Source organism: Aotus nancymaae, unplaced genomic scaffold, assembly GCF_030222135.1.
Source record: "Aotus nancymaae isolate 86718 unplaced genomic scaffold, 86718_ANA_hifiasm-v0.15.2.pri h1tg000033l, whole genome shotgun sequence".
Taxonomy (NCBI): Eukaryota; Metazoa; Chordata; class Mammalia; order Primates; family Aotidae; genus Aotus; species Aotus nancymaae.
The window spans coordinates 17,265,626-17,291,082 of NW_026988447.1; the positions used below are offsets into that span (position 1 = coordinate 17,265,626).

Consider the following 25,457-nt stretch of genomic DNA (forward strand, 5'->3'; position numbering starts at 1 on the left):
CATTTTACATGGGTTCCGATTTCTCCATGTCCTTATCAACACTTGCTCTATTTTTTAACAGTTGTCCTAACAGGCATGGTCTCTCGTTGTGATTTTGATTTTCCTAATGACCAGTGATGTTGTCTTTTCACTCTCTTCATAGTGTCCTTAGATGCACAAAGTATATATATATATTTTTTTGAGACAGGGTCTCACTCTTTTGCCTAGGCTGGAGTACAGTTGTGCAATCACAGCTCACTGAAGCCTCAACCTCCTGGCAAATGATTCTCCCACCTCAGCCACATGGTAGCTGCTACTACAGGCATATGCGACCATGCCTGGCTTATTTTTATTTTCTGTAGAGACAGGGTCTCACTATGTTGCCCAGGTTGGTCTTGAACTTCTGGGCTCAAACAATCCTGCTACCTCAGCCACCCAAAGTGCTGGGATTTCAGCCATGAGCCACCATGTCCAGCCCTGATTTTACTTTTTATGAAATCCTATGTTTTTGTTGTGAGATTTTTGTTGTCTCTTTTGTTTTGGTATCATATCCAAGAAACCACTGCAAAATCCAACGTCATAAAGGTTTTCCCATATGTTTTCATCTAAAAGTTGTATAGTTTTAATCTATATTTAGGTTTTTGATCCATTTTGAGTTACTTTTTAAATATAATGGTAGGTAAGGGTCCACCTTCATTGTTTTGCATGTGGATATCCAATTTTCCAGCATCATTGGTTGAAAAGGTGCTTTCTCCATTAAATGGTCTTGAAACCCTATTTGAGCACATATGTGAGGGATTATTTCCCAACTTCCTCTTCTGTTGATCTGTCTATATCAATCAGCATGACAGTGTTTTTATTTCTGTAGCATTGTAGTAGTAACTTTTCGAATCAGGAAATGTGCAACTGCTAACATCTTTCTCAAGATTGTTTTGGCTATTTGGGGTTTCTTCAGATAGGATGGATTTTCTGCCTCTGCAAAAAAATATCACTGGGATTTTGATAGTGATTGCATTGAATCTGTAGATAATTTTGGGTCGTATTGACATCTTAACAATATTAAGTCTTCCAATCCATGACTATGTGATGTGTTTTATTTATGTTAGCAATGTTTTATAGTTTTCGGTATTGGTTAAATTTATTCTTAATTTTCCTTTTGAACTGCTCATTGTTAATGTATAAAAATGCAACTGATTTTTGTGTTGCGTATCGTGCACATTAGCTGGATTCATTTATTTTTATTTATATTATAGTTGAAGTTCTGGGGTACATGTGCAGAACGTGCAGGTTTGTTACATAGGTATATGTGTGCCATGGTGATTTGCTGCATCCATCCCCCTGTCATCTACATTAGGTATTTCTCCTAATGTTATCGCTCCCCAATTCCCCCACCCCCTGCTTTCCCGCCCTTACCCCTCCCCCCAGCAGGCCCCAGTGTGTGATGTTCCCCTCCTTATGTCCAGGTTTTCTCCTTGTTCGACACCCACTTATGAGTGAGAACATGCGGTGTTTGGTTTTCTGTTCTTGTGTCAGTTTGCTGAGAATAATGGTTTCCAGGTTCATCCATGTCCCTGCAAAGGACATGAACTCATCCTTTTTTATGGATGCATAGTATTCCATGGTGTATATGTGCCACATTTTCATTCTTCAGTCTATCATTGATGGGCATTTGGGTTGGTTCCAAGTCTTTGCTATTATGAACAGTGCCATAATAAACATACATGTGCATGTGTCCACATTTTCTTTCTCCAGTCTATCACTGCTGGGCATTTGGGTTGGTTCCAAGTCTTTGCCATTATGAACAGTGCCGTAATAAACATACATGCAGTTCATCCTTGATTTGGCTCTCTTTATGTCTGTTATTGGTTATAGGATTTCTGCACATAACAGAATGATTTATAATCCTTTGGGCATATACCTAGTAATGGAATTGCTGCATCAAATGGATTTCTATTTCTAGATCCTTGTCTTCCACAATGGTTGAACTAATTTACACTCCCAACAGTGTAAAAGTGTTCCTATTTCTCCACATCCTCTCCAGCATCTGTTGTCTCCTGATTTTTTAATGATCGCCATTCTAACTGGCGTGAGATGGTATCTCAATGTGGTTTTGATTTGCATTTCTTTAATGACCAATGATGATGAGCTTTTTTTCATATGTTTGTTGGCCTCATAGATGTCTTATTTTGAGAAATGGTCTGTTCATATTCTTTGCCCACTTTTTGATGGGGTTGTCTTTTTCTTGTAAATTTGTTTAAGTTCTTTGTAGATTCTGGATATTAGCCCTTTGTCAGATAGACGGATTGCAAAAATTTTTCCCTATTCTGTTGGTTGCTGGTTCATTCTAATGATAGTTTAGATTCCATTTGTGTATTTTGGCTTTTGTTGCCAATGCTTTTGGTGTTTTAGTCATGAAGTCCTTGCCTATACTTATGTCTTGAATAGTATTGCCTAGGTTTTCTTCTAGGGTTTTTATGGTGTTAGGTCTTATGTTTAAATCCTTAGTCCATCTGCAGTTAATTTTTGTATAAGGTGTAAGGAAGGGATCCAGTTTCAGCTTTCTGCATATGGCTAGCCAGTTTTCCCAACACCATTTATTAAATAGGAAATCCTTTCCCCATTGCTTGTTGTTGTCAGGTTTGTCAAAGATCAGATGGTTGTAGATGTGTGGCATTAGTTTTGAGGCCTCTGTTCTGTTCCATTGGTCTATGTCTCTGTTTTGGTACCAACATCATGCTGTTTTGATTACTGTAGCCTTGTAGTATAGTTTGAAGTCAGGTAGCATGATGCCGCCAGTTTTGTTTTTTTTTTTTTTTTTGCTTAGGATTGTCTTGGCTATGCAGGCTCTCTTATGGCTCCATATGAAGTTTAAGGTGTTTTTTTCCAGTTCTGTGAAGAAGGTCATTGGTAGCTTGATGGGGATAGTGTTGAATCTGTAAATTACTTTGGGCAGTATGGCCATTTTCACAACATTGATTCTTCCTAACCATGAGCATGGAATGTTTCTCCATCTGTTTGTGTCCTCTCTTATTTCCTTGAGCAGTGCTTTGTAGTTCTCCTTGAAGAGGTCCTTTACATTCTATGTTAGTTGTATTCCTAGCTATTTTATTCTCTTTGTAGCAATTGTGAATGGCAGTTCGTCCTTGATTTGGCTCTCTTTATGTCTGTTATTGGTGTATAGGAATGCTTGTGATTTCTGCACATTGATTTTGTATCCTGAGACTTTGCTGAAGTTGCTCATCAGTTTCAGGAGATTTTGGGCTGAGATGATGGGGTCTTCTAAATATACAATCATGTCATCTGCAAATAGAGACAATTTTACTCCTCTTTTCCTAATTGAATACCCTTTATTTCTTTTTCTTGCCTGATTGCTCTGGCTAGAACTTCCAATACTATATTGAATAGGAGTGGTGAGAGAGGGCATCCTTGTCTAGTGCCAGATTTCAAAGGGAATGCTTCCAGTTTTTGCCCATTCAGTATGATACTTGCTGTGGGTTTGTGGTAAATAGCTTTTATTATTTTGAGATACGTGCCATCAATACCTAGTTTACTGAAGATTTTTAGCATAAAGGGCTGTTGAATTTTGTCAAAGGCCTTCTCTGCATCTGTTGAGATAATTGTGGTTTTTGTCTTTGGTTCTGTTTATGTGTTGAATTACATTTATATACTTGCCTATGTTGAACCAGCCTCGCATCCCTGGGATGAAGCCTACTTGATCATGGTGGATAAGCTTTTTGATGTGCTGTTGCAATCGGCTTGCCAGTATTTTATTGAAGATTTTTGCATCTATGTTCATCATGGATATTGGCCTGAAGTTTACTTTTCTTGTTGAGTCTCTGCCAGGTTTTGGTATCAGGATGATGTTGATCTCATAAAATGATTTGGGAAGGAGTCTCTCTTTTTGGATTGTTTGGAATAGTTTCAGAAGGAATGGTACCAGCTCCTCTTTGTATGTCTGGTCGAATTCGGCTGTGAACCCATCTGGACCTGGGCTTTTTTTGGGTGGTAGGCTCTTAATTGCCACCTCAACTTCAGCCGTTGTTATTGGTCTATTCAGGGTTTTGACTTCTTCCTGGTTTAGGCTTGGGAGAATGCAAGTGTGCAGGAATTTATCCATTTCTTCCAGGTTTACTAGTTTATGTGCATAGAGTTGTTTGTAATAATTTCTGCTGATGGTTTGTATTTCTGTGGAATCTGTGGTGATGTCCCCTTTATCATTTTTTATTGCATGTATTTGATTATTCTCTCTTTTCTTTTTATTAATCTGGCTAGTGGTCTATTTTGTTGATCTTTTTTTCGAAAAACCAGCTCCTGGATTTATTGATTTTTTTGAAGGGTTTTTTGTGTCTCTATCTCCTTCAGTTCTGCTCTGATCTTAGTTATTTCTTGTCTTCTGCTAGGTTTTGAGTTTTTTTGATCTTGCCCCTCTAGTTCTTTCAATTTTGATGATAGGATGTTGATTTTAGATCTTTCCTTGCTTCTCATGTGGGCATTTATTGCTATATATTTTCCTGTAGACATTGCTTTAAATGTGTCCCAGAGATTCTGGTATGTTGTGTCTTCGTTCTTGTTGGTTTTGAAGAACATCTTTATTTCTGCCTTCATTTCATTGTTTATCCAGTCAACATTCAAGAGCCAGTTGTTCAGTTTCCATGAAGCTATGCGGTTCTGAGTTAGTTAGTTTCTGAATTCTGAGTTCTAACTTGATTGCACTGTGGTCTGAGAGACTGTTTGTTATGATTTCCATTCTTTTGCATTTGCCGAGAAGTAATTTACTTCCAATTATGTGGTCAATTTTAGAGTAGGTGTGATGTGGTGCTGAGAAGAATGTATATTCTGTGGATTTGGGGTGGAGAGTTCTGCAAATGTCTATTAGGTTTGCTTGTTCCAGGTCTGAGTTCAAGTCCTGGATATCCTTGTTAATTTTCTATCTCGTTGATCTAATATTGACAGTGGAGTGTTAAAGTCTCCCACTATTATTGTGTGGGAGTCTAAGTCTCTTTGTAAGTCATCAAGAACTTGCCTTATGTATCTGGGTGCTCCTGTATTGGGTGCGTATATATTTTAGATCATTAGCTCTTCTTGTTGCATTGATCCTTTTACCATTATGTAATGTCCTTCTTTGTCTCTTTTGATCTTTGTTAGTTTAAAGTCTATTTTATCGGAGACTAGGATTGCAACTCCTGCTTTTTTTCGGTCTCCATTTGCTTGGTAAATCTTCCTCCATCCCTTTATTTTGAGCCTTTGTGTATCCTTGCATGTGACATGGGGTTCCTGGATATAGCACACTGATGGGTTTTGGCTTTTTATCCAATTTGCCACTCTGTCTTTTGATTCGGGCGTTCAGCCCATTTACATTTAGGGTTAATATTGTTATGTCTGAATTTGATCCTGCCATTTTGATGCTAGCTAGCTGTTTTGCCCATTAGTTGATGCAGTTTCTTCATTGTGTTGATGCTCTTTACCATTTGGTGTTTTTGGAGTGACTGGTACTGGTTGTTCCTTTCTATGTTCAGTGCTTCTTTCAGGAGCTCTTGTAAAGCAGGCCTGGTGGTGATGAAATCTCTGAGTAATTGCTTGTTCGTAAAGGATTTTATTTCTCCTTTGCTTATGAAGCTTAGTTTGGCTGAATATCAAATTCTGGGTTGAAAGTTCTTTTCTTTAAGGATGTTGAATATTGGCCCCCACTCTCTTCTGGCTTGTAGGGTTTCTGCTGAGAGATCTGCTGTGAGTCTGATGGGCTTCCCTTTGTGGGTAACCCGACCTTTCTCTCTGGCTCTCCTTAGCATTTTCTCCTTCATTTCAATCCTGGTGAATCTGACGATTACGTGCATTGGGGTTGCTCTTCTTGAGGAATATCTTTTTGTGTTCTCTGTATTTCCTGGACTTGGATATTGGCCTGCCTTGCTAGGTTGGGGAAGTTTTCCTGGATAATATCCTGAAGAGTGTTTTCCAGCTTGGATTCATTCTCTCCATCACATTCAGGTACATCTATCAAATGTAGATTAGGTCTTTTCATATAGTCCCATATTTCTTGGAGACTTTTTTCATTTCTTTGTACCCTTTTTTCTCTAATCTTGCCTTCTCATTTTATTTCATTGAGTTGATCTTTGACTTCTGATGTCCTTTCTTCTGCTTGGTCAATTCGGCTATTGAAACTTGTGTATGCTTCGTGAGGTTCTCATGTTGTGTTTTTCAGCTCCATCAATTCATTTCTATTCCTCTCTAAGCTGTTTATTCTCGTTAGCATTTTGTCAAACCTTTTTTCAAGGTCCTTAGTTTCTTTGCATTGGGTTCAAATATGTTCTTTTAGCTTAGAGAAGTTTCTTATTACCCACCTTCTAAAGCCTGATTCTGTCAATTCATCACACTGATTCTCCATCCAGCCTTGTTCCCTTGTTGGTGAGGAGTTGTGATCCCTTGTAGGAGGAGAGGTGTTCTGGTTTCGGGTGTTTTCATCCTTTATGTGCTGGTTTCTTCCCATCTTTGTGTATTTACCCACCTGTCGTCTTTGTAGTCGTTGACTTTCCGATTGAGTCTCTGAGTAGACATCCAGTTTGTTGATGATGAAGTTATTTCTTTGTTTCTTAGTTTTCCTTCTAACAGTCAGGCCCCTCTGCTGTACGACTGCTGGAGTTCCACTCCAGGCCCTGCTTGCCTGGGGATCACCTGCAGCAGCTGCAGAACAGTAAGAATTGCTGCCAGTTTCTTCTTCTGGTACTTTTGTCCCAGTAGGATACCAGCCAGATGTCAGTCTGCACTCTCCTTTATGAGGTGACTCTTTGGATATATGGAAGTCAGGGAGCTGCTTGAGGAGACAGTCTGTCCTTTATAGGAGCTCAAGTGCTAAGCTATGAGCTCCATTGTTCCATTAAGAGCTGCTGGGCAGGTAAGTTTAAGTCTGCTGCAGCAGAACTCATAAATGCCTTTTTTTTCCCCAGTTGCTCTGTCCCAGGAAGGTAGGGCTTTATTTTTAAGTTTCTGTCAGGCTGCTGCCTTTTTTCAGGGCTGCCCTGCCCAGCAAGGAGGCACCCTCGTCACAGTCTGCCAACAGAGGTGTTGCTGAGCTATTGTGGGCTTCGCCCAGCTGCTGTGTGAACTTCCCTGTAGTCCTGTTTATAGGGATATAGTTAGAACTGCCTCAGCAATGGCGGCCCACCTCTGTAATGGTGGACTCTCTCTCTAATGGCGGACGCCCGTCCCCCACAGAGCTGGACCATCCCAGGTTCAGCTGTGCTTGCTGTGAAACTCTCAATCCAGAGTGTTTCAGATTGCTATTTTTTGTGGGGGTGGGACCAGCTGAGCCTGATCACCTGCCTCAGACCCCTTTTTTTCATTTGAACAGGTGACTCTGTCTCCCAGGCATCTGAGTCACCAGTTGAAACGGCTCCTGGATTTGTGTGATTTCTTGTGCATAGACCTGCTGCACTGGCTGAAACAGCCGCTGGAGACTTGTGGTGCTTTTTCACTGGGGAATCTCCTGGCCTAGCTCCCTGTTTCAGTCCCCTTTTTATCAGTTGAATGGGCCACTCTGTCTCCCAGGCTCTCCAGTTGCCTGTTGAAAAGGCGCCAGGATCTGTGTGATTTCCCGTGTGGCGACCCACTGTGCTGGCTGAAACAGCCACGCTGGAGATTTCTGGCACTTTTTCACCTGGGAATCTCCTGGCCTGGCTCCCTGTTTCAGTCCCCTTTTTATCAGTTGAATGGGCGACTCTGTCTCACAGGCGCTCCAATTGCCAGCTAAAACGGCGCCCGGACCTGTGTATTTTGTGCGGAGACCTGCCACGCTGGCCAAAACAGCCACGCTGGTGACATGTGGGGCTCCTCTGCCTGGGATTCTCCTGGTCTGTGGGCAATAAAAATCTGTTTGGAAATGCAGCGTCCACTTGCCCCCCACGCTCTTGCTGGGAGCTGCAATCCAGAGCTGCTCCTAATTGGCCATCTTGGATCCTCTCGCCCCTTGTCTCTTGATCTTTGTTGGTTTAAAGTCTGTTTTATCAGAGACTAGGGTTGCAACCCCTGCTTTTTTTTTTTTTTGCTATTTGCTTGGTAAATCTTTCTCCATCCCTTTATTTTGAGCCTGTGTGTATCTTTGCATGTGAAATGGGTCTCCTGAATACAGCACACTGATGGGTCTTGACTTTATCCAATTTGCCAGTGTCTTTTGATTGGGGCATTTAGCCCATTTACATTTAAGGTTAATATTGTTATATGTGAATTTGATCCTGCCATTTTGATGCTAGCTAGTTGTTTTGCCCATTAGTTGATGCAGTTTCTTCATAGTGTCGGTGGCTGGTACTGGTTGTTTTTGTTTTGGTGTGGAATTATTAGGATTTCCTACATATAAGATCGTGTCATCTCTAAACAGGGAATTTTACCCCAACCTAGCAAGGCAGGCCAATATCCAAGTCCAAGAAATACAGAGAACACAAAAAGATATTCCTCAAGAAGAGCAACCCCAATGCACGTAATTGTCAGATTCACCAGGATTGAAATGAAGGAGCAATATGGATACTTTTTATTTTTCTTGTCTAATTGCTCTAAGACTTTCAGTATTGTGTTGGATAAGAGTGGTCAAAGTGGGCATCCTTGTCACATTCCCAATTGTAGGGAAAAACTTTCTTTCATCATTGAGTGTGACTTTAGCTGTGGGTTACTCATTCATGCTGTTTATCATTTCAGGTAGTTTCCTTCTACTCCTAGTTTATTAAGTGCCTTCATAATGAAAGGATGATGAATTTTGTCAAATGTCAAATTTTTCAGCATCAGTTGAAATGATCATGTGCTTTTTTAGTTGTCATTCATTCTGTTAATTTAGTATATTATGTTGGTTGATTTTTGCATGGTGAATCATCTTTGCATTCCAGGAATAAATTCCACTTGGTCTTGGTGTATATTCCCACTACTATGCCAGTCAATTCTGTTTGCTAGTATTTTTTTTTGCATCCTGGTCTGTATATTCTTTTGTTGTATTACCTTCAACTGGCTTTGGTGTCAGGGTAATACTGGCCTCATTGAGTTAGGAAGTGTTCTTCCCTCTTTAACTATTTGGAAGAAATTAGGAAGAACTGGTGTTAATACTTCTTTAAATGTTTGGTAGAATTCCTCTTCCTCAGTGAAGCCATCTGGTCTCGGACTTTTCTTATTGGGAGGTTTTTGATTGCTGATTCAATCTCCTCATTTGTCTAAAGTGTAATCATTTCTATTTCTTCATCATTCAGTTTTGGTATACTGTTTCTAGGAATTTGTCTATTTCATCGAGGTTGTCTAATTTGTTGCTATACAGTTGTTTATAATAGTCTCTTAGAACCCTTTAATTTCTGCAAATTCAGTAATGTCCCAACTTTTCTTATTTTAGTAATTTGAGTCATCTTTGTTTCTTAGTCTAGCTAGAGGTTTGTCAATTTTGTTGATCTTTTCAAAGAGTGAATTTTTGGTTTTTTTCCATTTTACTATTTTCTGTTTTATCTCTGCTCTGTTCTTTTTATTATTTCCTTCCTTCTGCCTAGGCTGCTTTTTTTCCTAGTTCCTTAAGAGGTAAAAAGTTAGTTAGGTTATTCACTTGAGATCTTTTTAAATGTATGTGTTTACAGCTAAAAATTTCCATCTTAGCATTGATTTTGCAGCATTTCCTAAGTTTTGGCATGTTGCATTTCCTTTTCATTTATCTCAGTATTTTCTGATGTCTCTTATGTTTTATTTGACCCATCATTTATTTACTTTCTATATATTTGCAGATTTTCTACTTATCAGTTATTATCTAGTTTCATTCTATTAAAATCAGAAAAGATACTTTGTGATTTTAATCTTCCCTAAATCATTAATACTTGTTTTGTGCACTACCATATGGTTTTATCTCAGAAACCGTTCCATGTGCACTTGAGAAAAATGTATATTCTATTGTTGTTGGGTGGGTGTTCTATATATGTGAGTCAGGTCCAATCAGCTTTTTGTATTGTTCAAGTCTCCTATTTCTTTATCTTCCACCTGGTTTTTCCACCCATTACTGTAGGTGGGGTAATGAAATCTACAACTATTACTGTAGAACCATTTCTCCCTTCAATTCTGTTAATGTTTGCTCTTTATATCTTGGGGGTCTGATGATAAATGCATATTTAATTGTTATATTTCCATGAATTTACCCTTTTCTCAATAGTGTCCTTCTTTGTCTCCTGTTAAGTTTTTGACTGAAAGTCCGTTTTTTTTTTTGAAAGTCCATTTTGTCAGATATTAGCATAAGCCACCTCAGTTCTCTTTGTTAGTATTTACATGGAATATCTTTTCCATCCTTTCACGTTCAGGCTGTTTGTCTTTAGATCTAAAATGGGTCTCTTAGACAGCATTTAGTTGGATCATGTTTTCTATCCATCTGCCAATCTCTTCCTTTTGGCTGGAGAGTTTAATCTCTTTAATGACTGATAAGGAAAGACCAACTCTTGCCATTTGCTATTTATTTTCTCTCTGCCTTAGAGTTTTGTCTCTCATTTCCTCATTACTGTTGTCTTCTGTGTTTAGTTGATTTTGTTGTAGTGACACATTATAGTTCCTAATTTTGATATGAGGTACTAGGAAGGATACTGAATATGGCTTTTAAGGGCTGTTCCTAACCAAGCTACACAGGGAAAAGTCTAAAATAATGAGCTATGCCAAGAACAGCTCCAAGAAAGTTTCCCCTAAACTGTTCACCTTATGCTCTCCATCTTTTTCCCTGCACCACCTCTTTGGGGACAAGAGACCAAGAAGCTTGCAGAAGTCCTTATATAACTTCAGTGATTGATTGGGTCACTGTATTATGAGGACTGGGTCCTCACCCAGAACATGATGGACATAGACTACTTCTCCACAGGAGAGACACCAGCTCAAATTATGGTTAACACTCTTCTTTTTTACTCATTGCTTCTGCACCTGTTAGAAGTGGTGTCTCTTGTCACTTGAGTGTGTGCTGCTGCTTCCAGCAGCAGTTACTTTGAGATTATGGTTCCTTCTTTTGAGTCTGTTGCTTATATAAAGGATAGGTCTTGCCAGCCCAGTCCCCCTCTAGAAATGACCAAATCTGTTCAGGTTTTACTGACGCATCCTGCACACACCAGCTGTCCTTACCCTTTTTAATGAAACGGCAAGCCATGGCTTGGATCCTGTGAAGTGTCAGAGGGAGTACTCTGAGCTTACTCAGGGCTACATTTTAGTCATGAAATACATAGTTTAGTTCTCATGAACTGGAAGTTTGACTGCCATCTTCTATATTTACCTTGTGGATTTGGGGAGAACAGTTTTTTATAACATCATCTCTAGGAAACACAGGTTTGTAAAAGTCCTTCTCTGTTTTTCTCCTAGGTGCATCATTTCTGGCATGGCTTCAGGAAGCATTGTGCTATTTTACAACGACTTTAACCGATGGCATCATGAATACCAAACCCGCTACTGATGGTGACAGCTGTGCACCGACTCTGCACCTAGGATGAGCAGAAGTACCCGGAGCATCATTCTCTTAGAAATAGCTACCACGTCTGAATGTAACTTAAATTTGCTCAAAGAAGCAAAATATTTTTTAAAGTTATTAATAATTGCTATTTTTGTAGTCTTTGCTTGACTTTTTTGGTGGGGGGGGACAAGCAAAGCAGAAAACTGGCTGCTGGGTTCTGTAGTTTAAAAAAAAAAATCTATATTTTTAGTCATAATGAGAAGTCTATTTTCACCAATTATGGAAACATTCAGTGGAGCAAGTAAACCACTTACTTATTCCAGCTATAATATTAGGAAGAACATATCCCATGCATCTACAAGCTTGAGAAATAAGATTTTCACAGTGGGGAAGTGGGTTATAATATTGGGATAGGAAAATTTTATGCTGTAATTTGGATCCTGTATTTTCCCAAACAATTGTGCTTTTTCAGCACTAATATTTCTGGGATTTAAATAGTAATGTTTAAATTATGGTAAATGTAATTTAAAACATTCAGTTAATTCTATCAATATTATTCTTCAAGCATGTTTTAGACTAGAAAATTATGGTTTGGGGGAGACTATTTTATTTTATTGTGTGGTTAGCACAAAGAATCTAAGTTGTTATAATAAGCAGGTGTGAAATAGTTACTGTTTTTTTCTGATCTGTCATCTTCATAGCACAACAAAACAAAATGATGATGGAAATGCTCTCGGGCTCACAACCTTTGTTTTTCTTTTAAAGTAAATGCAAGTACCAAAGCTCACTACTGCATCTGCCTGTGCCCGGACAATGGGGCGGAGCCATCACTGGGGCACCCCCTTCCCTCCCCGGGTTTGCAAATAGAGGCTACCAGGTGCTGTATTCAGCAACACCTGTTTTACTATTTGTTATTAAACTATCTAATCTATTATTTAGCTCCACTTTCCTTCTGATTAGCAATTTGTACTAAGAAACAATGTTATTTGGTGTTGTATAATTCTACTTTTCTAGTAGATTACCGTGTGGAATTCTGTGAAAAATATTTGAGAAAAGGCCTGTATTGCATAAATAAATTCTTTGTATGTTGTGAACTTTGATCTCTAGTTCTCTTGCAACAGACCTCAAGTGGTCCCTTGTTTTTTCCTACACACTCCTCAGCTATTCTCTAAAAGCAAGGATTTGGAATGAACAATTCAGTTTGACAGAAAAAGCTGAAAAAAAAATGGCATCTGTAATTGAATTGCTGGAAATGCCTTTTTTGCTCCTAAATTTTAAACATTAATAAGAATAAATAAATAAATAATGATTCACAAAGAAAATGTCAAACTCTGATTCAGTCCAACTTTTTGATCAATAACCAATGCGAGAGGTCCTCCTGACCAAAAACAAACAGGAAAAAAAAGGGCTTTTATTGGCCAGATCTCAACTGGTACTGAGACTCACACAAATGACCTAGACCTGAATCTTACAAATCCCTAGACAAGGAACTTATGTGCCACTTCATCTGACATCCATCATTAAGAAAGAAAATAGATGGTGAAAAGTGGGGGAGGGAAAGTACATTTTAGAATCAAATACCCAAGTTACTCATAAATTAACTGATGAACATGCTCACTGGCATTAACTTTTGTGAATATTATACTTGGGAAACACTTAAGTGAACAACAGTAGAAAAAAATAGCAATAGCTAAGTCATATGCCACACAAATGATACTTCTTTAACCACCCTATACTTCACAAGCCTAAAGCAAAGCTCCCCTGAAACCTGAAAGAAAAAAAAAAAATCAGTATCTCTACTATCTTGTTTTTAAAACTTACAATTAAGGAAAATTAATTTAAACATAAGTAGGCTGGGTGCAGTGGCTCACACCTGTAATCCCAGCACTTTAGGAAGCCGGGTGGGCGGATCACTTGAGGTCAGGAGTTTGAGACCAGCCTGGCAAACATGATGAAACCCCATCTCTACTAAAAATACAAAAAGTAGCTAAGCGTGGTGGCAGGTGCCCGTTAATTCCAGCTACTCGGGAGGCTGAGGTAGGAGAATCACTGGAGTCTGGGAGACGGAGGCTAGAGTGAGCTGAGATTGCATCATTGCACTCCAGCCTGGGCGACACAGTGAGACTCTCTCAAAAAAACGACAACAAAAGTAATTAAAAATTTAAAAATTAAAAAAAGAAGTAATACTTCATAAAACAAATATAGCTGGCATCAATACAAGGGGCTTTTATTTATTTATTTTTTGAAATGAAGTCTTGTTCTGTCACTGGGCTGGAGTGCAGTGGTGCCATCTCGGCTCGCTGCAGCCTCTGCCTCCTGAGTTCAAGCAATTCTCCTGCCTCAGTCTCCTGAGTAGCTGGGACTACAGGCGCGCACCACCACGCCCAGCTAATTTTTGTTATTTTAGTAGAGACCGGGTTTTATCATATTGACCAGGATGGTCTCAATCTCTTGACCACGTGATGTGCGCGCCTTAGCCTTTCAAAGTGCTGGGATTACAGGCGTGACCCACCACGTCTGGCCCAAGGGCTTCTTAATGATAGAATCTATTCAGTATAACGTTTACAGTTTATTCAACATTTACTTGTTTAGTTTTAACTCCTTAAAAAAACTATTACTTTACATAAATGTAAACTGGTTAGGAAAAGAAGTCAAAGGAGAGGTGTTTTGGGGCTGGAAATGAGGGACCCACAACAGAGGGAGCAGTGCCGCTGCACAGTGAGTGGATGCGGCTGGATGGGCTGTGCTTGGTCCACATGTAGTAACTGAAGGCTGGTTTAAAATGCACTGCCTCTAGAAATCAGATTTTCCTCCCTGACATACTGATTCTTACTGAAATGTCAACAATCAAGTCCCTGAGATGCTGTCATTTAAGAAATACCATTCAATCTCTGGGAGAAAGTAGGAGGGCCAAGAGACAACACGAACATCTGAAAAACATTGATAGAAACGTGTAGACAATGTACTCTCAGATCACAGCATCCTACTCCCCAAGTACAACAAAAATAAACATTTTCATACATTACTTCCATAAAAAGAGCTATTTTATCCACTGAGAAATATCACACCTCACTTCTGCTTAGCATACACAACAGGAGGATTCAAAGTGTCTTGCACAGGAATCACGAGTAGGGCATAAGGTCAGGAACTGATAACCCAGAGTTGCCCTTTCCACTCGCTCTAAGATCAGCCGAGCCCCAGGGTCAGGGGCTGACCACATGCTTGGTGTCACATGTCCTCCTAGCCTGCCAGAGGGGCAGTGAGATGGTGTGGTTGTGTGAGTCAAGCTTGCAGGAGATGGTCAGGGAACCTGGGATGCAGCCCCGCTGCAGCTACTTTGTACCCTTTTTAGCAAACACAATTAAAACAGCTCGCAGCAGCTTAGATCCACCACGAGAAGTGGCTGAGGTAGAGATTTTCACTAGGTTTCTTTGATACCTTTTTACTGGATCTGATTTCAAGAGCTCCTAGCCATGCAAATCATGGACCTGGTTTAGTCCTTCCTACTGTGACAGGCCTGCCCCACTCTCCATCCCTGCTAGAGAAGACAGCTGACCCATGATATAAACAGATTCCTTCTGGAAAGCAGGAGTGTCATTTAGAAGCCGGAATAACCCACCACTGGAGCTTGCTGGAGAAAGTTCACCAGTTCCTGGTGTGTGTTCATTACGGATTAGCAGCCAGTCCCATAGCCTCACATGGAATCACATCATGCCAAATTATGTTCACAAACAGAAGCGGAACGTGACTTACGTCTCAAAATCTGCATAACCTATACCTGAGCAAATGTGCTAGTGCCTCCACTTGGCTATTTTTGCCCTACCACATGGAAGGAAATCGTTTCCTACTTCAAGCAGGAGAGGAATCAGCCCAGCTACCCCCATTTTGCGTATCATAAAGTTGAATTACTGTTAATTCTGCAGGCTTCACAAGTTATACTTGCAGGGGAAGGAGACTGGGAACTTTCAAAACTTCCTACTTTTAAGAAGAAAAAGCATGACCATAAAGTAGCAAATATATAAACAGCCGAACAAACAAACCACTTTAAAGTTCTAGTTCCTCTCAGATGAGTGGGAGAAAAATCTTTTGGATTTTTCTTTTAGATAGACTTGAAAAGTTGAGTCCATGATGAACTTCTTACGTGCTCTATAATCATAAGATTGCTAAAAACCCAAGATTACTGTTAACACCACTGACACATCACTCCCAGCCCTGGCTGCTAAGAACTAGAACTGCAGACTGCTCAGAGCAAGGCACATCACATTTTTCTCTCTAATCAAATGAAAGGTGGTTTGGCTTTTAGGCAAGCAATCTCTTTTGAGAGAGCTGGGCTCCTCCTGCAAGCTTGGAAGACTAACTGTGAATGCTCCTGTGAATTATGAGATCTTGCTGATCTATGCCAGAAACATGAAGTGAACTATTTTTCTGTCTCAAATTCAGGGATATTTTTCCTTGCCAAAACCAAGATTCCAGGGAGTTGGGAAGGTATGTCATTTCCTCATACATGGCAGGAAGCTGGCTGCTTTGCAGCTTTGGCCTTGGATAATTTGAAAGACATCCCCAGAACGGACTTCAGCCTCAACACAGACAGGCATCCAACCATGCCTCGCAATGCAACAGACAGCCTGCCTGACCGTGCTGGAGGCCTGTGGGGCCCAGCTCCGCCCAAAATGAAGGGGCATCGCAGGGGCCAATGACTGTCTCTGTAGCAAAGACAGAGACTATCCCTCAGCCATGCAATGCCGGCAAGGCCATCCCACGGCTGTGTTCGAGTTCAAGGCTTTGGTTTGTAACAAAAATGTAAGATTGCCCCTTAGAACCCCCTGGCCAAGACTCACCAAAGTTGCACATCACCCTCCCTCTGGAAAAACCACTCTCTGACTTTGATCTAAATGGCCACAGGACTTTAACACTTCAGCAGCCCTGCTTCTGATAACTTCTCAGCCACTGACTACGTGGTAGAAAATGAAGGGTGGTTTGGCCTTTAGGCAAGCTATCTCTTTTGGGAGAGTCAGGCTCCTCCAGCAAGATTAGAAGACAAACTGTGAATGTACCTATGAATTAGCACCCCACCTCTGTCTTACACATGCAGCACTCCTAATGCATCTCTGATGGCCGAAAGAGGCAACCTCGTCATGGGGCACCTGCCCGCCCTGCCAGCCAGAAACACCAAGGCCCAGCTCCAGTGAGCCTGGGGAAGCTCTTGACCCTTCTATTTCCTTATCTACTAGACAAGGGCATTGGTATCTATCTCTTGGGGCTGTGGCATATCTGAAGTGAGATATATATATATATAAATATCCCGTAAGCTGTAAACTTGTGTGACTGGCATGATCATCTTTACAAAGCAGTTGATTCTGCAACTGGGTTGCTCTGTTACTAGAATCTTACTCTTACTTTGCCCTCAAATCTGGCCTTTCGTGCCTCCTACCTGCTGACCTCAGGCTGACCACCCAGAGCAACTAAAAAAGGTTGCTCCCCTTCTACGGAACAGTCCTTCACACAGCCAAAGACAGTGAGCAAATGTGCCTCTACTTTCCTCTTACCTCACAGTGTTTTTCACCAGTCCTTGGCTGCCAGGCTTCACAGCCCCTCGCCACTCCAGCTGTCCTCTGCCGGGTGATCACTGCTTTCTCTGCCCCACACGCACCAAGGTCTCCAGAACAGAACTCCATCCCTGGCTAGCGCTGCCTGGGATCCGCCCGTGCTTCTCATGACACAGCTAAGATTATGCTAATGTTCAAGCAGCTCTGGTGGTTCCTAATGACCTGGTGATCACTGAAATCCTCCACTCCCAGATCTTCAGCCATGCTGCAGGCCAGGGCCTTGCCTTGGGTAGTCAGAGAATTGAATCACAGCACTTCACACTTCACTTCCACGCCATGGGTTTGGATCAGTATCCTCACCTGCTGAGATCATTTTAAATGAGTCCATGCCATTTAAAAAAAACAAAAAAGCATTCTTTCTAAGTTGTTATTTACATCATATGGGGGGAGAAAAGGTTAAGAACAGACTGAAGCTGCAGCCTGGCCGCAGAGCTGCCCTGTCCAGCACAGCAGCCGATAACCACGCGGCTGTTACACTTGAAAGGTGCCCCATCCGAATTGAGACGTGCTGTAAATCACACCAGATTTCAAAGGTGGAAAGTAAAATAAAGTTAAACATCTTAGTGATTTTTTTTGATACTGATTGCATGCCAAAATATATTTGGATATATTAGGTTAAATGAAATATAAAAATTAACTTCACCTGTTTCTTAAAAATTTTTTTAACATGATACTAGAAAATGCTGACTTCCGTGGCTGCATATTTCTGTGGGACATGAAGCTGTTCTAGAGATTTTCTCCAAGACATCAATCAGCACTCCTGCTTTCAACGTGGTGAATCTGCCCTGAGCTGTCTTCACCATTTCCTAATTCATATTTCACCATTTAGCCATGAAGATATTCTGGGAAAGTTTGGCCAAATGCCTTCCATTTATATATTCAATACATTTCTGTCATAGCAACCTTTCTGAAAAGAGAGGGCGAGAGGAAGAGAGAGGAAGGGAGAGGAAGGGAGAGAAAATGAGAGGATGAGACGCGGCCTGGCTGATGTAAGGGAATCAACATGAAGAATCCATGCCATTCTCTCTGTGCAGGATTTGAGGAACCCAGCAGTTAAGAACCTGTATTTAATTTGGATTCCGAGAACAGAATTACAGCTTAATAAATGTTTGTTGAACAAGTGGGCAGCTGAGCAAATGCCTATATCAGAACCTTTATCTAGCTCCTCCCCTCCAGGCCTTGAGTTAGCCTGGGATTGACAGGGTAACCCCACCCACCTCAGTCCCCAAAAGAACATGCGCTTTAGAGTCAGCAAAACCTAACACCGCATTGTGACTCCACCTCCTGCCAATTCTGTGACCTTGGATGTGTGACTGGACTTCTTGGTTGCTGCCCTAGCACCATGTGCTTCTCTAGGTTTTCCTGGGGTCATAGCATTTTCACAGGACGGCCGGGCAGTGCCATCCGTGCCGGGTCGTGCTAATTCTGGTCTCCATCCTCACAGAGGGCAGAGGAGTGTACCAAGAAGTGGCTCCTGCATCCTGAAGTGACTGGTACTGCCTGGCCACTTGTTTTCTTGTCTTTAGCAAATGTCTTTCTTTGAACCTCACAGTTCGAGGGAGAGAGACGGGTTTGGGGCTCAGATCAGTGCCAGAGGACTTGCTCTATCGCTGTTCCCATTTTTCTCCTTATTCCTTTTATTAGCTCTTCCCTTCCATCAACAAAAATATTTCTATTGAAAGCTATAAAAAAAGCTTGCCCTGTAACCAAAGAGGAGGCAGAAGCAGAATGTTCTAGACCTATACATCACTGCTTTTTTGAAACTGTCATCCTCCTGTAGCCTGACCCTGCCACAGCTGTGGGCCTAGGAAGCCCCCGACTCTCCCGCACCTTGTGACTGACCTTTGGACCAGATCAGGGGTCAGCACCAGCCCAGAACTCACTGTGTCGCCTGGCCCATGAGATTGACTCATTCCTCTAACTATCTGAACTGAAAGATCCAGAGTCAAGTTAGACGGTTTCAAGCCCTGGGATTGTAAAGCCCTGAGAAGTTGCGGACAGAGGCAGTACCAGGGTAACCTGAGCCATAGGTAAGTGAGTACTATGAGGGGACAGAAAAAAGAGCCTTGCGGGGAAAGCTGTCACTTACAAGGCACTGGAAAAAGCAGAGGCAGGAGACCACGCAACCTCAGAGACGTACAGGGGAACAGCTGCCCTGACTCTCCGCCCTTCCTGCTGCTGGTTCATAAGGTCCCTCTGTCACACACTAGGCACCTCATTTACTCTTAAGCTTCTGTGATGTGTGTGTGTGGTTTTCTTTCTTTTTCTTTTGAGACAGGTTCTCTGTCACCCAGGCTAGAGTGCAGTGGCATGATCTCAACTCACTGCAGCCTCCACCTTCCTGGTTCAAGTGATTCTCCCTCCTCAGCTTCCTGAGTAGCTGGGATTACAGGCATGCACCACCACACCTGGCTAGTTTTTGTATTTTTAGTAGAGATGGGATTTCGTCATGTTGACCAGGCTGGTCTCGAACTCCTGACTTCAGGTGATCCACCTACCTCGGCCTTCCAAAATTTGGGATTACAGGCCAATTCTGCACCTATAAACATATGAACTTCAACCGAGACACATCTCCATCTGTTCTCCCAAGTCACCTCTTTCCCCCAGGGTGGCCCTGAGACTTTGCAAAACAGCCACTGGCACCCACTGGAACCAGGGCCAAGGAGGAGAGCTTTGATCCCACACGTCCTTTGCCAAACAACAACACAGAAAACTTTGCCCATTCCTGATTGCTTTTTCTCAAGAGGGAAAAGTTTATTGCAGGTTGGGTACACTTGTAAAAGGCAAAATCTAACAATGAGAACGAACTATAGGGCCCACCAGTTTAGAAGATGAGCGGGTAAAACAAATACACGGATTATGTACAATTATTAAAAAGAGCAGGGTGGTGGACAGAAAGGAAAAACTGCCAGCAGCCTTCCAGAAGATTCACAGAGTATGTCCGGGGAGCACCTTCCCGCCCAGTCCGGGCCGCCTTGGGCACACCTCCTTGTGTGGTTGCGCGCCCTGCTCCAGATGAAATGCAGATGAGGAAGCAGGCGCCAGCGCTGAGGAGTGAGCTCGTTCTGCTCTGCAAGTCACTGGCTTGCGGAGAAGAAATGGCTGTGCGCCGCATGCGCCAAGCCTCTCACTAAACATACCCAGAGGGCAGGTTCATGGGCATTTCCTAACACACGTGTGGGAAGAGCCAGGGGAAACCCATAATGCCCAGGGAAGAAGTGGCTTCTCCCACGGTCTGTGCACTGATGAATACCCAGCACTGTCTCCGCTGAGCCCAGTGCCCCAAGCTGAATGGCTGGGCCGCCGCATCAGGCATCTGAGCGCTTCTCAAAGCCTGCAATCCGTGTCCAATGACCAAATCATCCTCTTAGGCGCTCACTTCTATTAGAAAGCCAGTCTCCTTAGCTCCCATATCACCTCTCACAGGGCACCCACAAAGGGACAAATGCAATTCCAAGTCTTTCGTTTCAAAAAAAAAAGAGAGAAAAGAAAAGAAAGGGAACGTTCTGAGTCTACTTAAATAAGGAAGAGGTCTTGGTTCATCCAAAGTGTTTCTATAAAAATGCATTGAATGCTGGATAAAAGTTGCACATTCTCCTGGTGAAGCTGTAAAATGTCCAATGAACTGAAAATGACTGTGGATGATCTGGAATGAGTCTCTCCGAACAGCTGTAGGCAGAGCAGACACAGCCTTCGATGCCTCCAGGAACCACAAGGCAGAGCCCAGAGCACCAGGCCAGGCTTCGGGACGCCGGGCTCCGGTTCCCAGGTGGCCTGCAGAGGACGGGCAAACTCAGGCGTAGGCGGTGAGGACAGGGAGGCCTGCAGCAGGGAGGCCAGCGAGGCTGAGCAGAGGGCTGGCTTCCTGGGCGGCAGCGGGTGGCTTCGCCCACCTGCAGGAGGCTCAGTCTCGGTGACGGCGCCAGGTCCCGGCCCTCTCACCGCCCGTGGCAGCAGGAGGACAGTGGGGGGTGGGAGATTCTGGAGGAGCAGGGGCCAGGGCTGCTTCCCCAGGCACAGGGGTCTCCTCCACTGAGGGAGGAACTAGAGAGGTGGGCTCCATCCCAGGCCTGCCGCCGTCTTGACAGTGCTTGCTGCAGAAAATCTGCCCCTCCTTATCTAGAGCTGTGTTCTGAGGAGGAAACAGCAGAGACAACACATTACCTGGGCCCAGGCGCGGGTTCCAGCTGCCACGAGCGAGAGCACGACAGAGCATGCATGGGCCTCAGAAACAGAAGAGGAGAAATAATGCCAAGCTTCTAACAGAAGCCTCATAGGAGAGCAATGGTTTCGGGAACCCACCAGGGGAAGGGGCTGTCTTTGGCCTCTGCTCCAACCCTGACCCAGGCTGGCAGCCCAGGAAACACTGGGTGTTTTGGGCTGTGCCTGAGTTCTCACTGCTTCGGCCCAAGCCCAGACTTTAAGCTCAAAAAGAATTCTAAGACAATAAGCAAACCTTACGAGGATGCTCAGTCTTGGACAGTTAACTTTTCCAAACAAAGTTCTCTGTCACAGATTGAAAAGTGACTCATATATCCTACAAATAAGTAATCCTCCTAAACCCCAGCAGTGGTGAAGTCTATAAAAGGCCCGGGAATTGGATGGAACCACATTATCCTTTTTGAGATCCTTCATGATCTCCTCACCTGTCTTCTCTTCACGTGAAGCAAAGCTTCCTTATCCTGACACATCCTGAAAGTTTTTAAATCTGCTCAGCTCTTCAAGGAACGGAGAAACAGCCACAAAGATGTGAGGCAGTCACCTTGTTTCTGAGCCTAGCTGAGGCAGGGACCCTGGTCCTCCTCTCCTTCTCTATTTCCTGCTCATCCAGGGAAGCCTGTCAAGCTGCCATCTCACCGGGCTTCCCAAAAGTGAAGGAAACTGCCATTGCCAGGCACCTTTAGCGGAAAGGGACAATGGCCGGGAGGCATTTTGTAATGTAACTGCCCAGGAGAGAAAGGGGGGAAATGCACTCGAGATTCTTTCAATACTTTAACAAAAAAATAAATAATAATAATAATAATAAATCTGGAGAAAAATAAAAATGAACCACAGGGCTTTCTGAGATGAACTTGGATGGCGCCCCCCAGGGGCCACCTGTGGAATGGCTGCTTCTCCACAGGCCCTGCCTGCCAAGTCCAAGCTGAACATTGATTGATTTCTGGCTGTGTGCGGTGGCTCACACCTGTAATCCCAGTACTTTGGGAGGACAAGGAGGGAGGATCACTTGAGGTCAGGAGTTCAAGACCAGCCTGGGCAACAGAGAGACTCCATCTCTACAAAGAATTTAAAAATTAGCTGGGTGTGGTGGCATGCACCTGTAGTCCCAGCTACTTGGAGGCTGAGGCAGGAGGATGGCTTGAGCTCAGGAGTCTGAGGGTGCAGTGAGCTAGGATCACACCATTGCATTCCACTCTGGGCAACAGAGCAAGACCCTGTCTCAATAAATAAAACTCCCAAAACCCCTACAGTTTCCAAGGACAACTTCAGTTACCTGGAGAAGAAGTAACTGTGGAAAAGTCCACTAAAAAATGCTCCCACCTACATGAGAACCAGAGAGGCAGCATACAGGTCTTTTCTACCATAAAACGTCTCCTGGGTGCAAAACAATCCCCCTGTTATTTCTCCTTTTCTCTTCCTGTCAGGAGCACGGGGTGTGTGCAGCAGAAAGCAGGCTGGCAGTGCAGTTAGTACATACCATGGCCTTGGACCTAGCCAGAGGGAAGCAATGCAGGCGGCGGGAGAGGCAGAGGCAGGAGAGAAGCAGGGACAGAAACCAGACTTACTTTCAACAGAAGCAACACGAGTGAAACAGTTTTGTCTATCTTAAATTACGGAAACAAACCCTAATCCTTTTCCAACTTCCCCCTGAATGGAGGCATAATCTTCAAGCAAAGAAGGCAATGCCCTTGAATCTGTCCCTTCTCAGGTCTGCACCCCAGGGCACCGAGTGAAGGCGGCTTCTCGGCATTCCCTTCCCACCACAAGATGGTCTCTCCTGGTCTCTGCAGCTGGGGCGAGCCCCCTGGGGTACACGGGAGGCCATCCTGCATGTGCCGTGCTGTGTCCTTTCCTACGCATGCTAAGGACAAGTCCAAGAAAACGGAACTGTGATCCCACACCTCAGCGCTGTCTGAAACCAAGGCTTCACCCATTAAATTATCTTCTCTTATCCCAAAGGCTGGCTGACATCACACTTACTGATACATACTCATCTCTGGAAACGAAGCTGGAGAAAGAACAAAAGCCTTCACAAGGCACCCATCGGAAGCTCCGAAAAGCCACTTTTCACCTAAGTGAGAAACTGCAGGCAGGAGAACTACTGGACTCCTCCCGTGCTCTCACCAGCTGTTGGGCTGGGAAGGCAGGCGGTGTGGCAAGCTGAGAAGTTTTAAAATAAAGTTTTCCAGGGGTGTGCTTGGCTGGCTAGAAAGGATATGAGTAGGTACAGAAGACCCACGCCAGTAAGCAGCTGAGAGCCGGACGGCGGCGTCAGAAACCGAGACAAGCGCGCAGGCGTGAGAGGGGCGTGAGGGGCAGGGGTGCGGCGCGCCGGGCGGGCGCAGCATGGTGAATACCAGGATTCTGCTTCGGGCTGTCACTGTCTCAGCGGGGTAAAGAAGGAAACGCTGAGGTGCCTCTCAAACTGTCAAATCAAACTGTCAAATAAAACGCAGATAACAGCATCAACTTTACTTTCTTTCACCTTTATGGACCAATTCCTATCCCGTAATTTTCTCACTGAAGCCTCAGGCCCCAACTCTGGGGCTGAGAAAACACCAGGGTGACAGCAGAGGGGAAGGTCCTGTCTGTAAGTGACACAGCAGTTGTCTGATGATTCAACCTCCAGACAGCTGACACTGTTTCCACTATCATCTGTATCTGCAGAACACCAGGTTAGCCCCACAGTCTCAGTTATGAGGACACAGAAGTACCAGGGAGAGTCATTTTGAGGTTGTTTTTAATATAAAAACACTTAAAACTGTTCCCGAAGACAGGACACAGATACACGGTGACGTGAGGAGCATGAGGAGGACGAGGAGGACGAGACAGCAGCCTCGCGAGTTCCCCCACACAACTATGCCCCAGACCGAGTCCTGCGCCATGGGAGGATCAGCGGCAGGCCTTCCCCTCCCGCTTTTGGGGACAGCCCAAAATTCACAGGCTGGCATTTTGGCCATCGAGAACGGGTGCCACCAGAGGCCAGCCTGACTGGATTTTCCTGTAGGTACTGAGTGGGATCATGACATCAGCAGTGCCTCAGAGCTAACAGCCTGCAGAGTTGTGTAGGGAACATGGGGTTAGAGGGGACACCCTGCCAACATGCGCAAAATGACAAGTGAACACATGAAAACACACAACATTTACAATCGCCATCGGAACTGCAAACAATAAAGGTTGTTTGTTCACACAAACACCCTGTCAGAGCCCAGGGGTCTGTCTTTCGACTGCTGAGCCCCTCATCAGCAAATGGAAAATGGAATTTGTAAACCACACAACACAGGTTCTGTCTGAGGGGGTCTAAGCATCATTATCCAGGACAGAGTCTATACAACAGCCAATCATTCCAGAACCTCAGCTGAGAGCCAGCCGTATCTGGGCCCGAGTCAAAAAGTGACCCCGGCAACAACTCTCTTCGCAGTCTCTGAGCAAAGTCTCCTAAGCCCAGAGCACAGGGCGGCTAAAGGTTCTTCCTCTCTGAAGACTTAATATGGTTATTAAATTCTGACCCCAACCAATCTCTCTTCTTAAGGCTTTTCATGACATGTTGAGTATGCCAATTTTTAATGTTTGATTTTTCTAAATTTTCCAAGAAGCTGCCTTACAACGCAGTGCACGGCGAGGCTGCGTACACGGAGCCCATCCATCAATGCTAGCTCTCGCAAGGGAATCGCTGGAAACATTCTCATGCTCTTGGCTCAATCAAGATGGTTCTTTTCAAAGTGTCTAAGCTGTAATTATTTGACAACTCTGACTTTCTCAGGCTTTCAGCAAAACACTACTAAAATTCAAGGGAAACCACAACTCAAAAGGCCTTCTCACTGCTTTGGCACAGAGCACCCCCAAGTCCTGCAAACCATCAAAAGATTCAGCTTGCAAACCCAGGTTCTGTCTGGAGAGGGAGAGGGAGAGCACACTTGCTGGCCGGGAGCAGCTAGCGAGCTGCAAGGACACACAGAGGGCGTCCACATCAACGCAGTTGCCCGGGGACAGAAGAGAATGATGGTGCGGTGGGTGCTCAGAACCCGGTGGACGCTCAATCCACATAACAGAGTGATGCACACTCGCAGGGGGTGTGGCGTATGTGGGTGTGTAGAAGGTGTGTGGGGTATGTGGGGTGTGTGGGGTATGTGGGGTGTGTGGGGTATGTGGGGTGTGTGGGGTACGTGGGGTGTATGGGGCATGTGGGGTTTTCTGGGGTATGTGGGGGTGTGCAGGGTGTGGGGTAT

General features: G+C 43.7%; 2 protein-coding genes across 10 annotated transcripts in view; one reads left to right on the plus strand and one right to left on the minus strand.

Annotated features, from left to right (window-relative positions):
- Positions 1 to 12,495, plus strand: part of LRBA (LPS responsive beige-like anchor protein) — a 742,045-nt gene extending 729,550 nt beyond the window's left edge. For all 3 annotated transcript variants that reach the window (XM_064383828.1, XM_064383829.1, XM_064383830.1), the window contains exon 57: positions 11,314 to 12,495. In XM_064383828.1, coding sequence (XP_064239898.1) covers positions 11,314 to 11,404 — 91 coding nt within the window. In that variant the 3' untranslated portion in view covers positions 11,405 to 12,495. The remainder of the gene's footprint in view (positions 1 to 11,313) is intronic.
- A 7,240-nt stretch (positions 12,496 to 19,735) lies between these two features.
- The window catches only part of DCLK2 (doublecortin like kinase 2), a 188,684-nt gene continuing 182,962 nt past the window's right edge, over positions 19,736 to 25,457 (minus strand). For 4 of the 7 annotated variants that reach the window (XM_064383834.1, XM_064383833.1, XM_064383831.1 and 1 more), the window contains one exon: positions 19,736 to 21,139. In XM_064383834.1, coding sequence (XP_064239904.1) covers positions 20,912 to 21,139 — 228 coding nt within the window. In that variant the 3' untranslated portion in view covers positions 19,736 to 20,911. Of the gene's footprint in view, positions 21,140 to 23,485; positions 23,667 to 25,457 lie in introns of those variants that run through there. The other 3 variants (XR_010345364.1, XR_010345363.1, XM_064383835.1) reach the window with 3 other exon arrangements.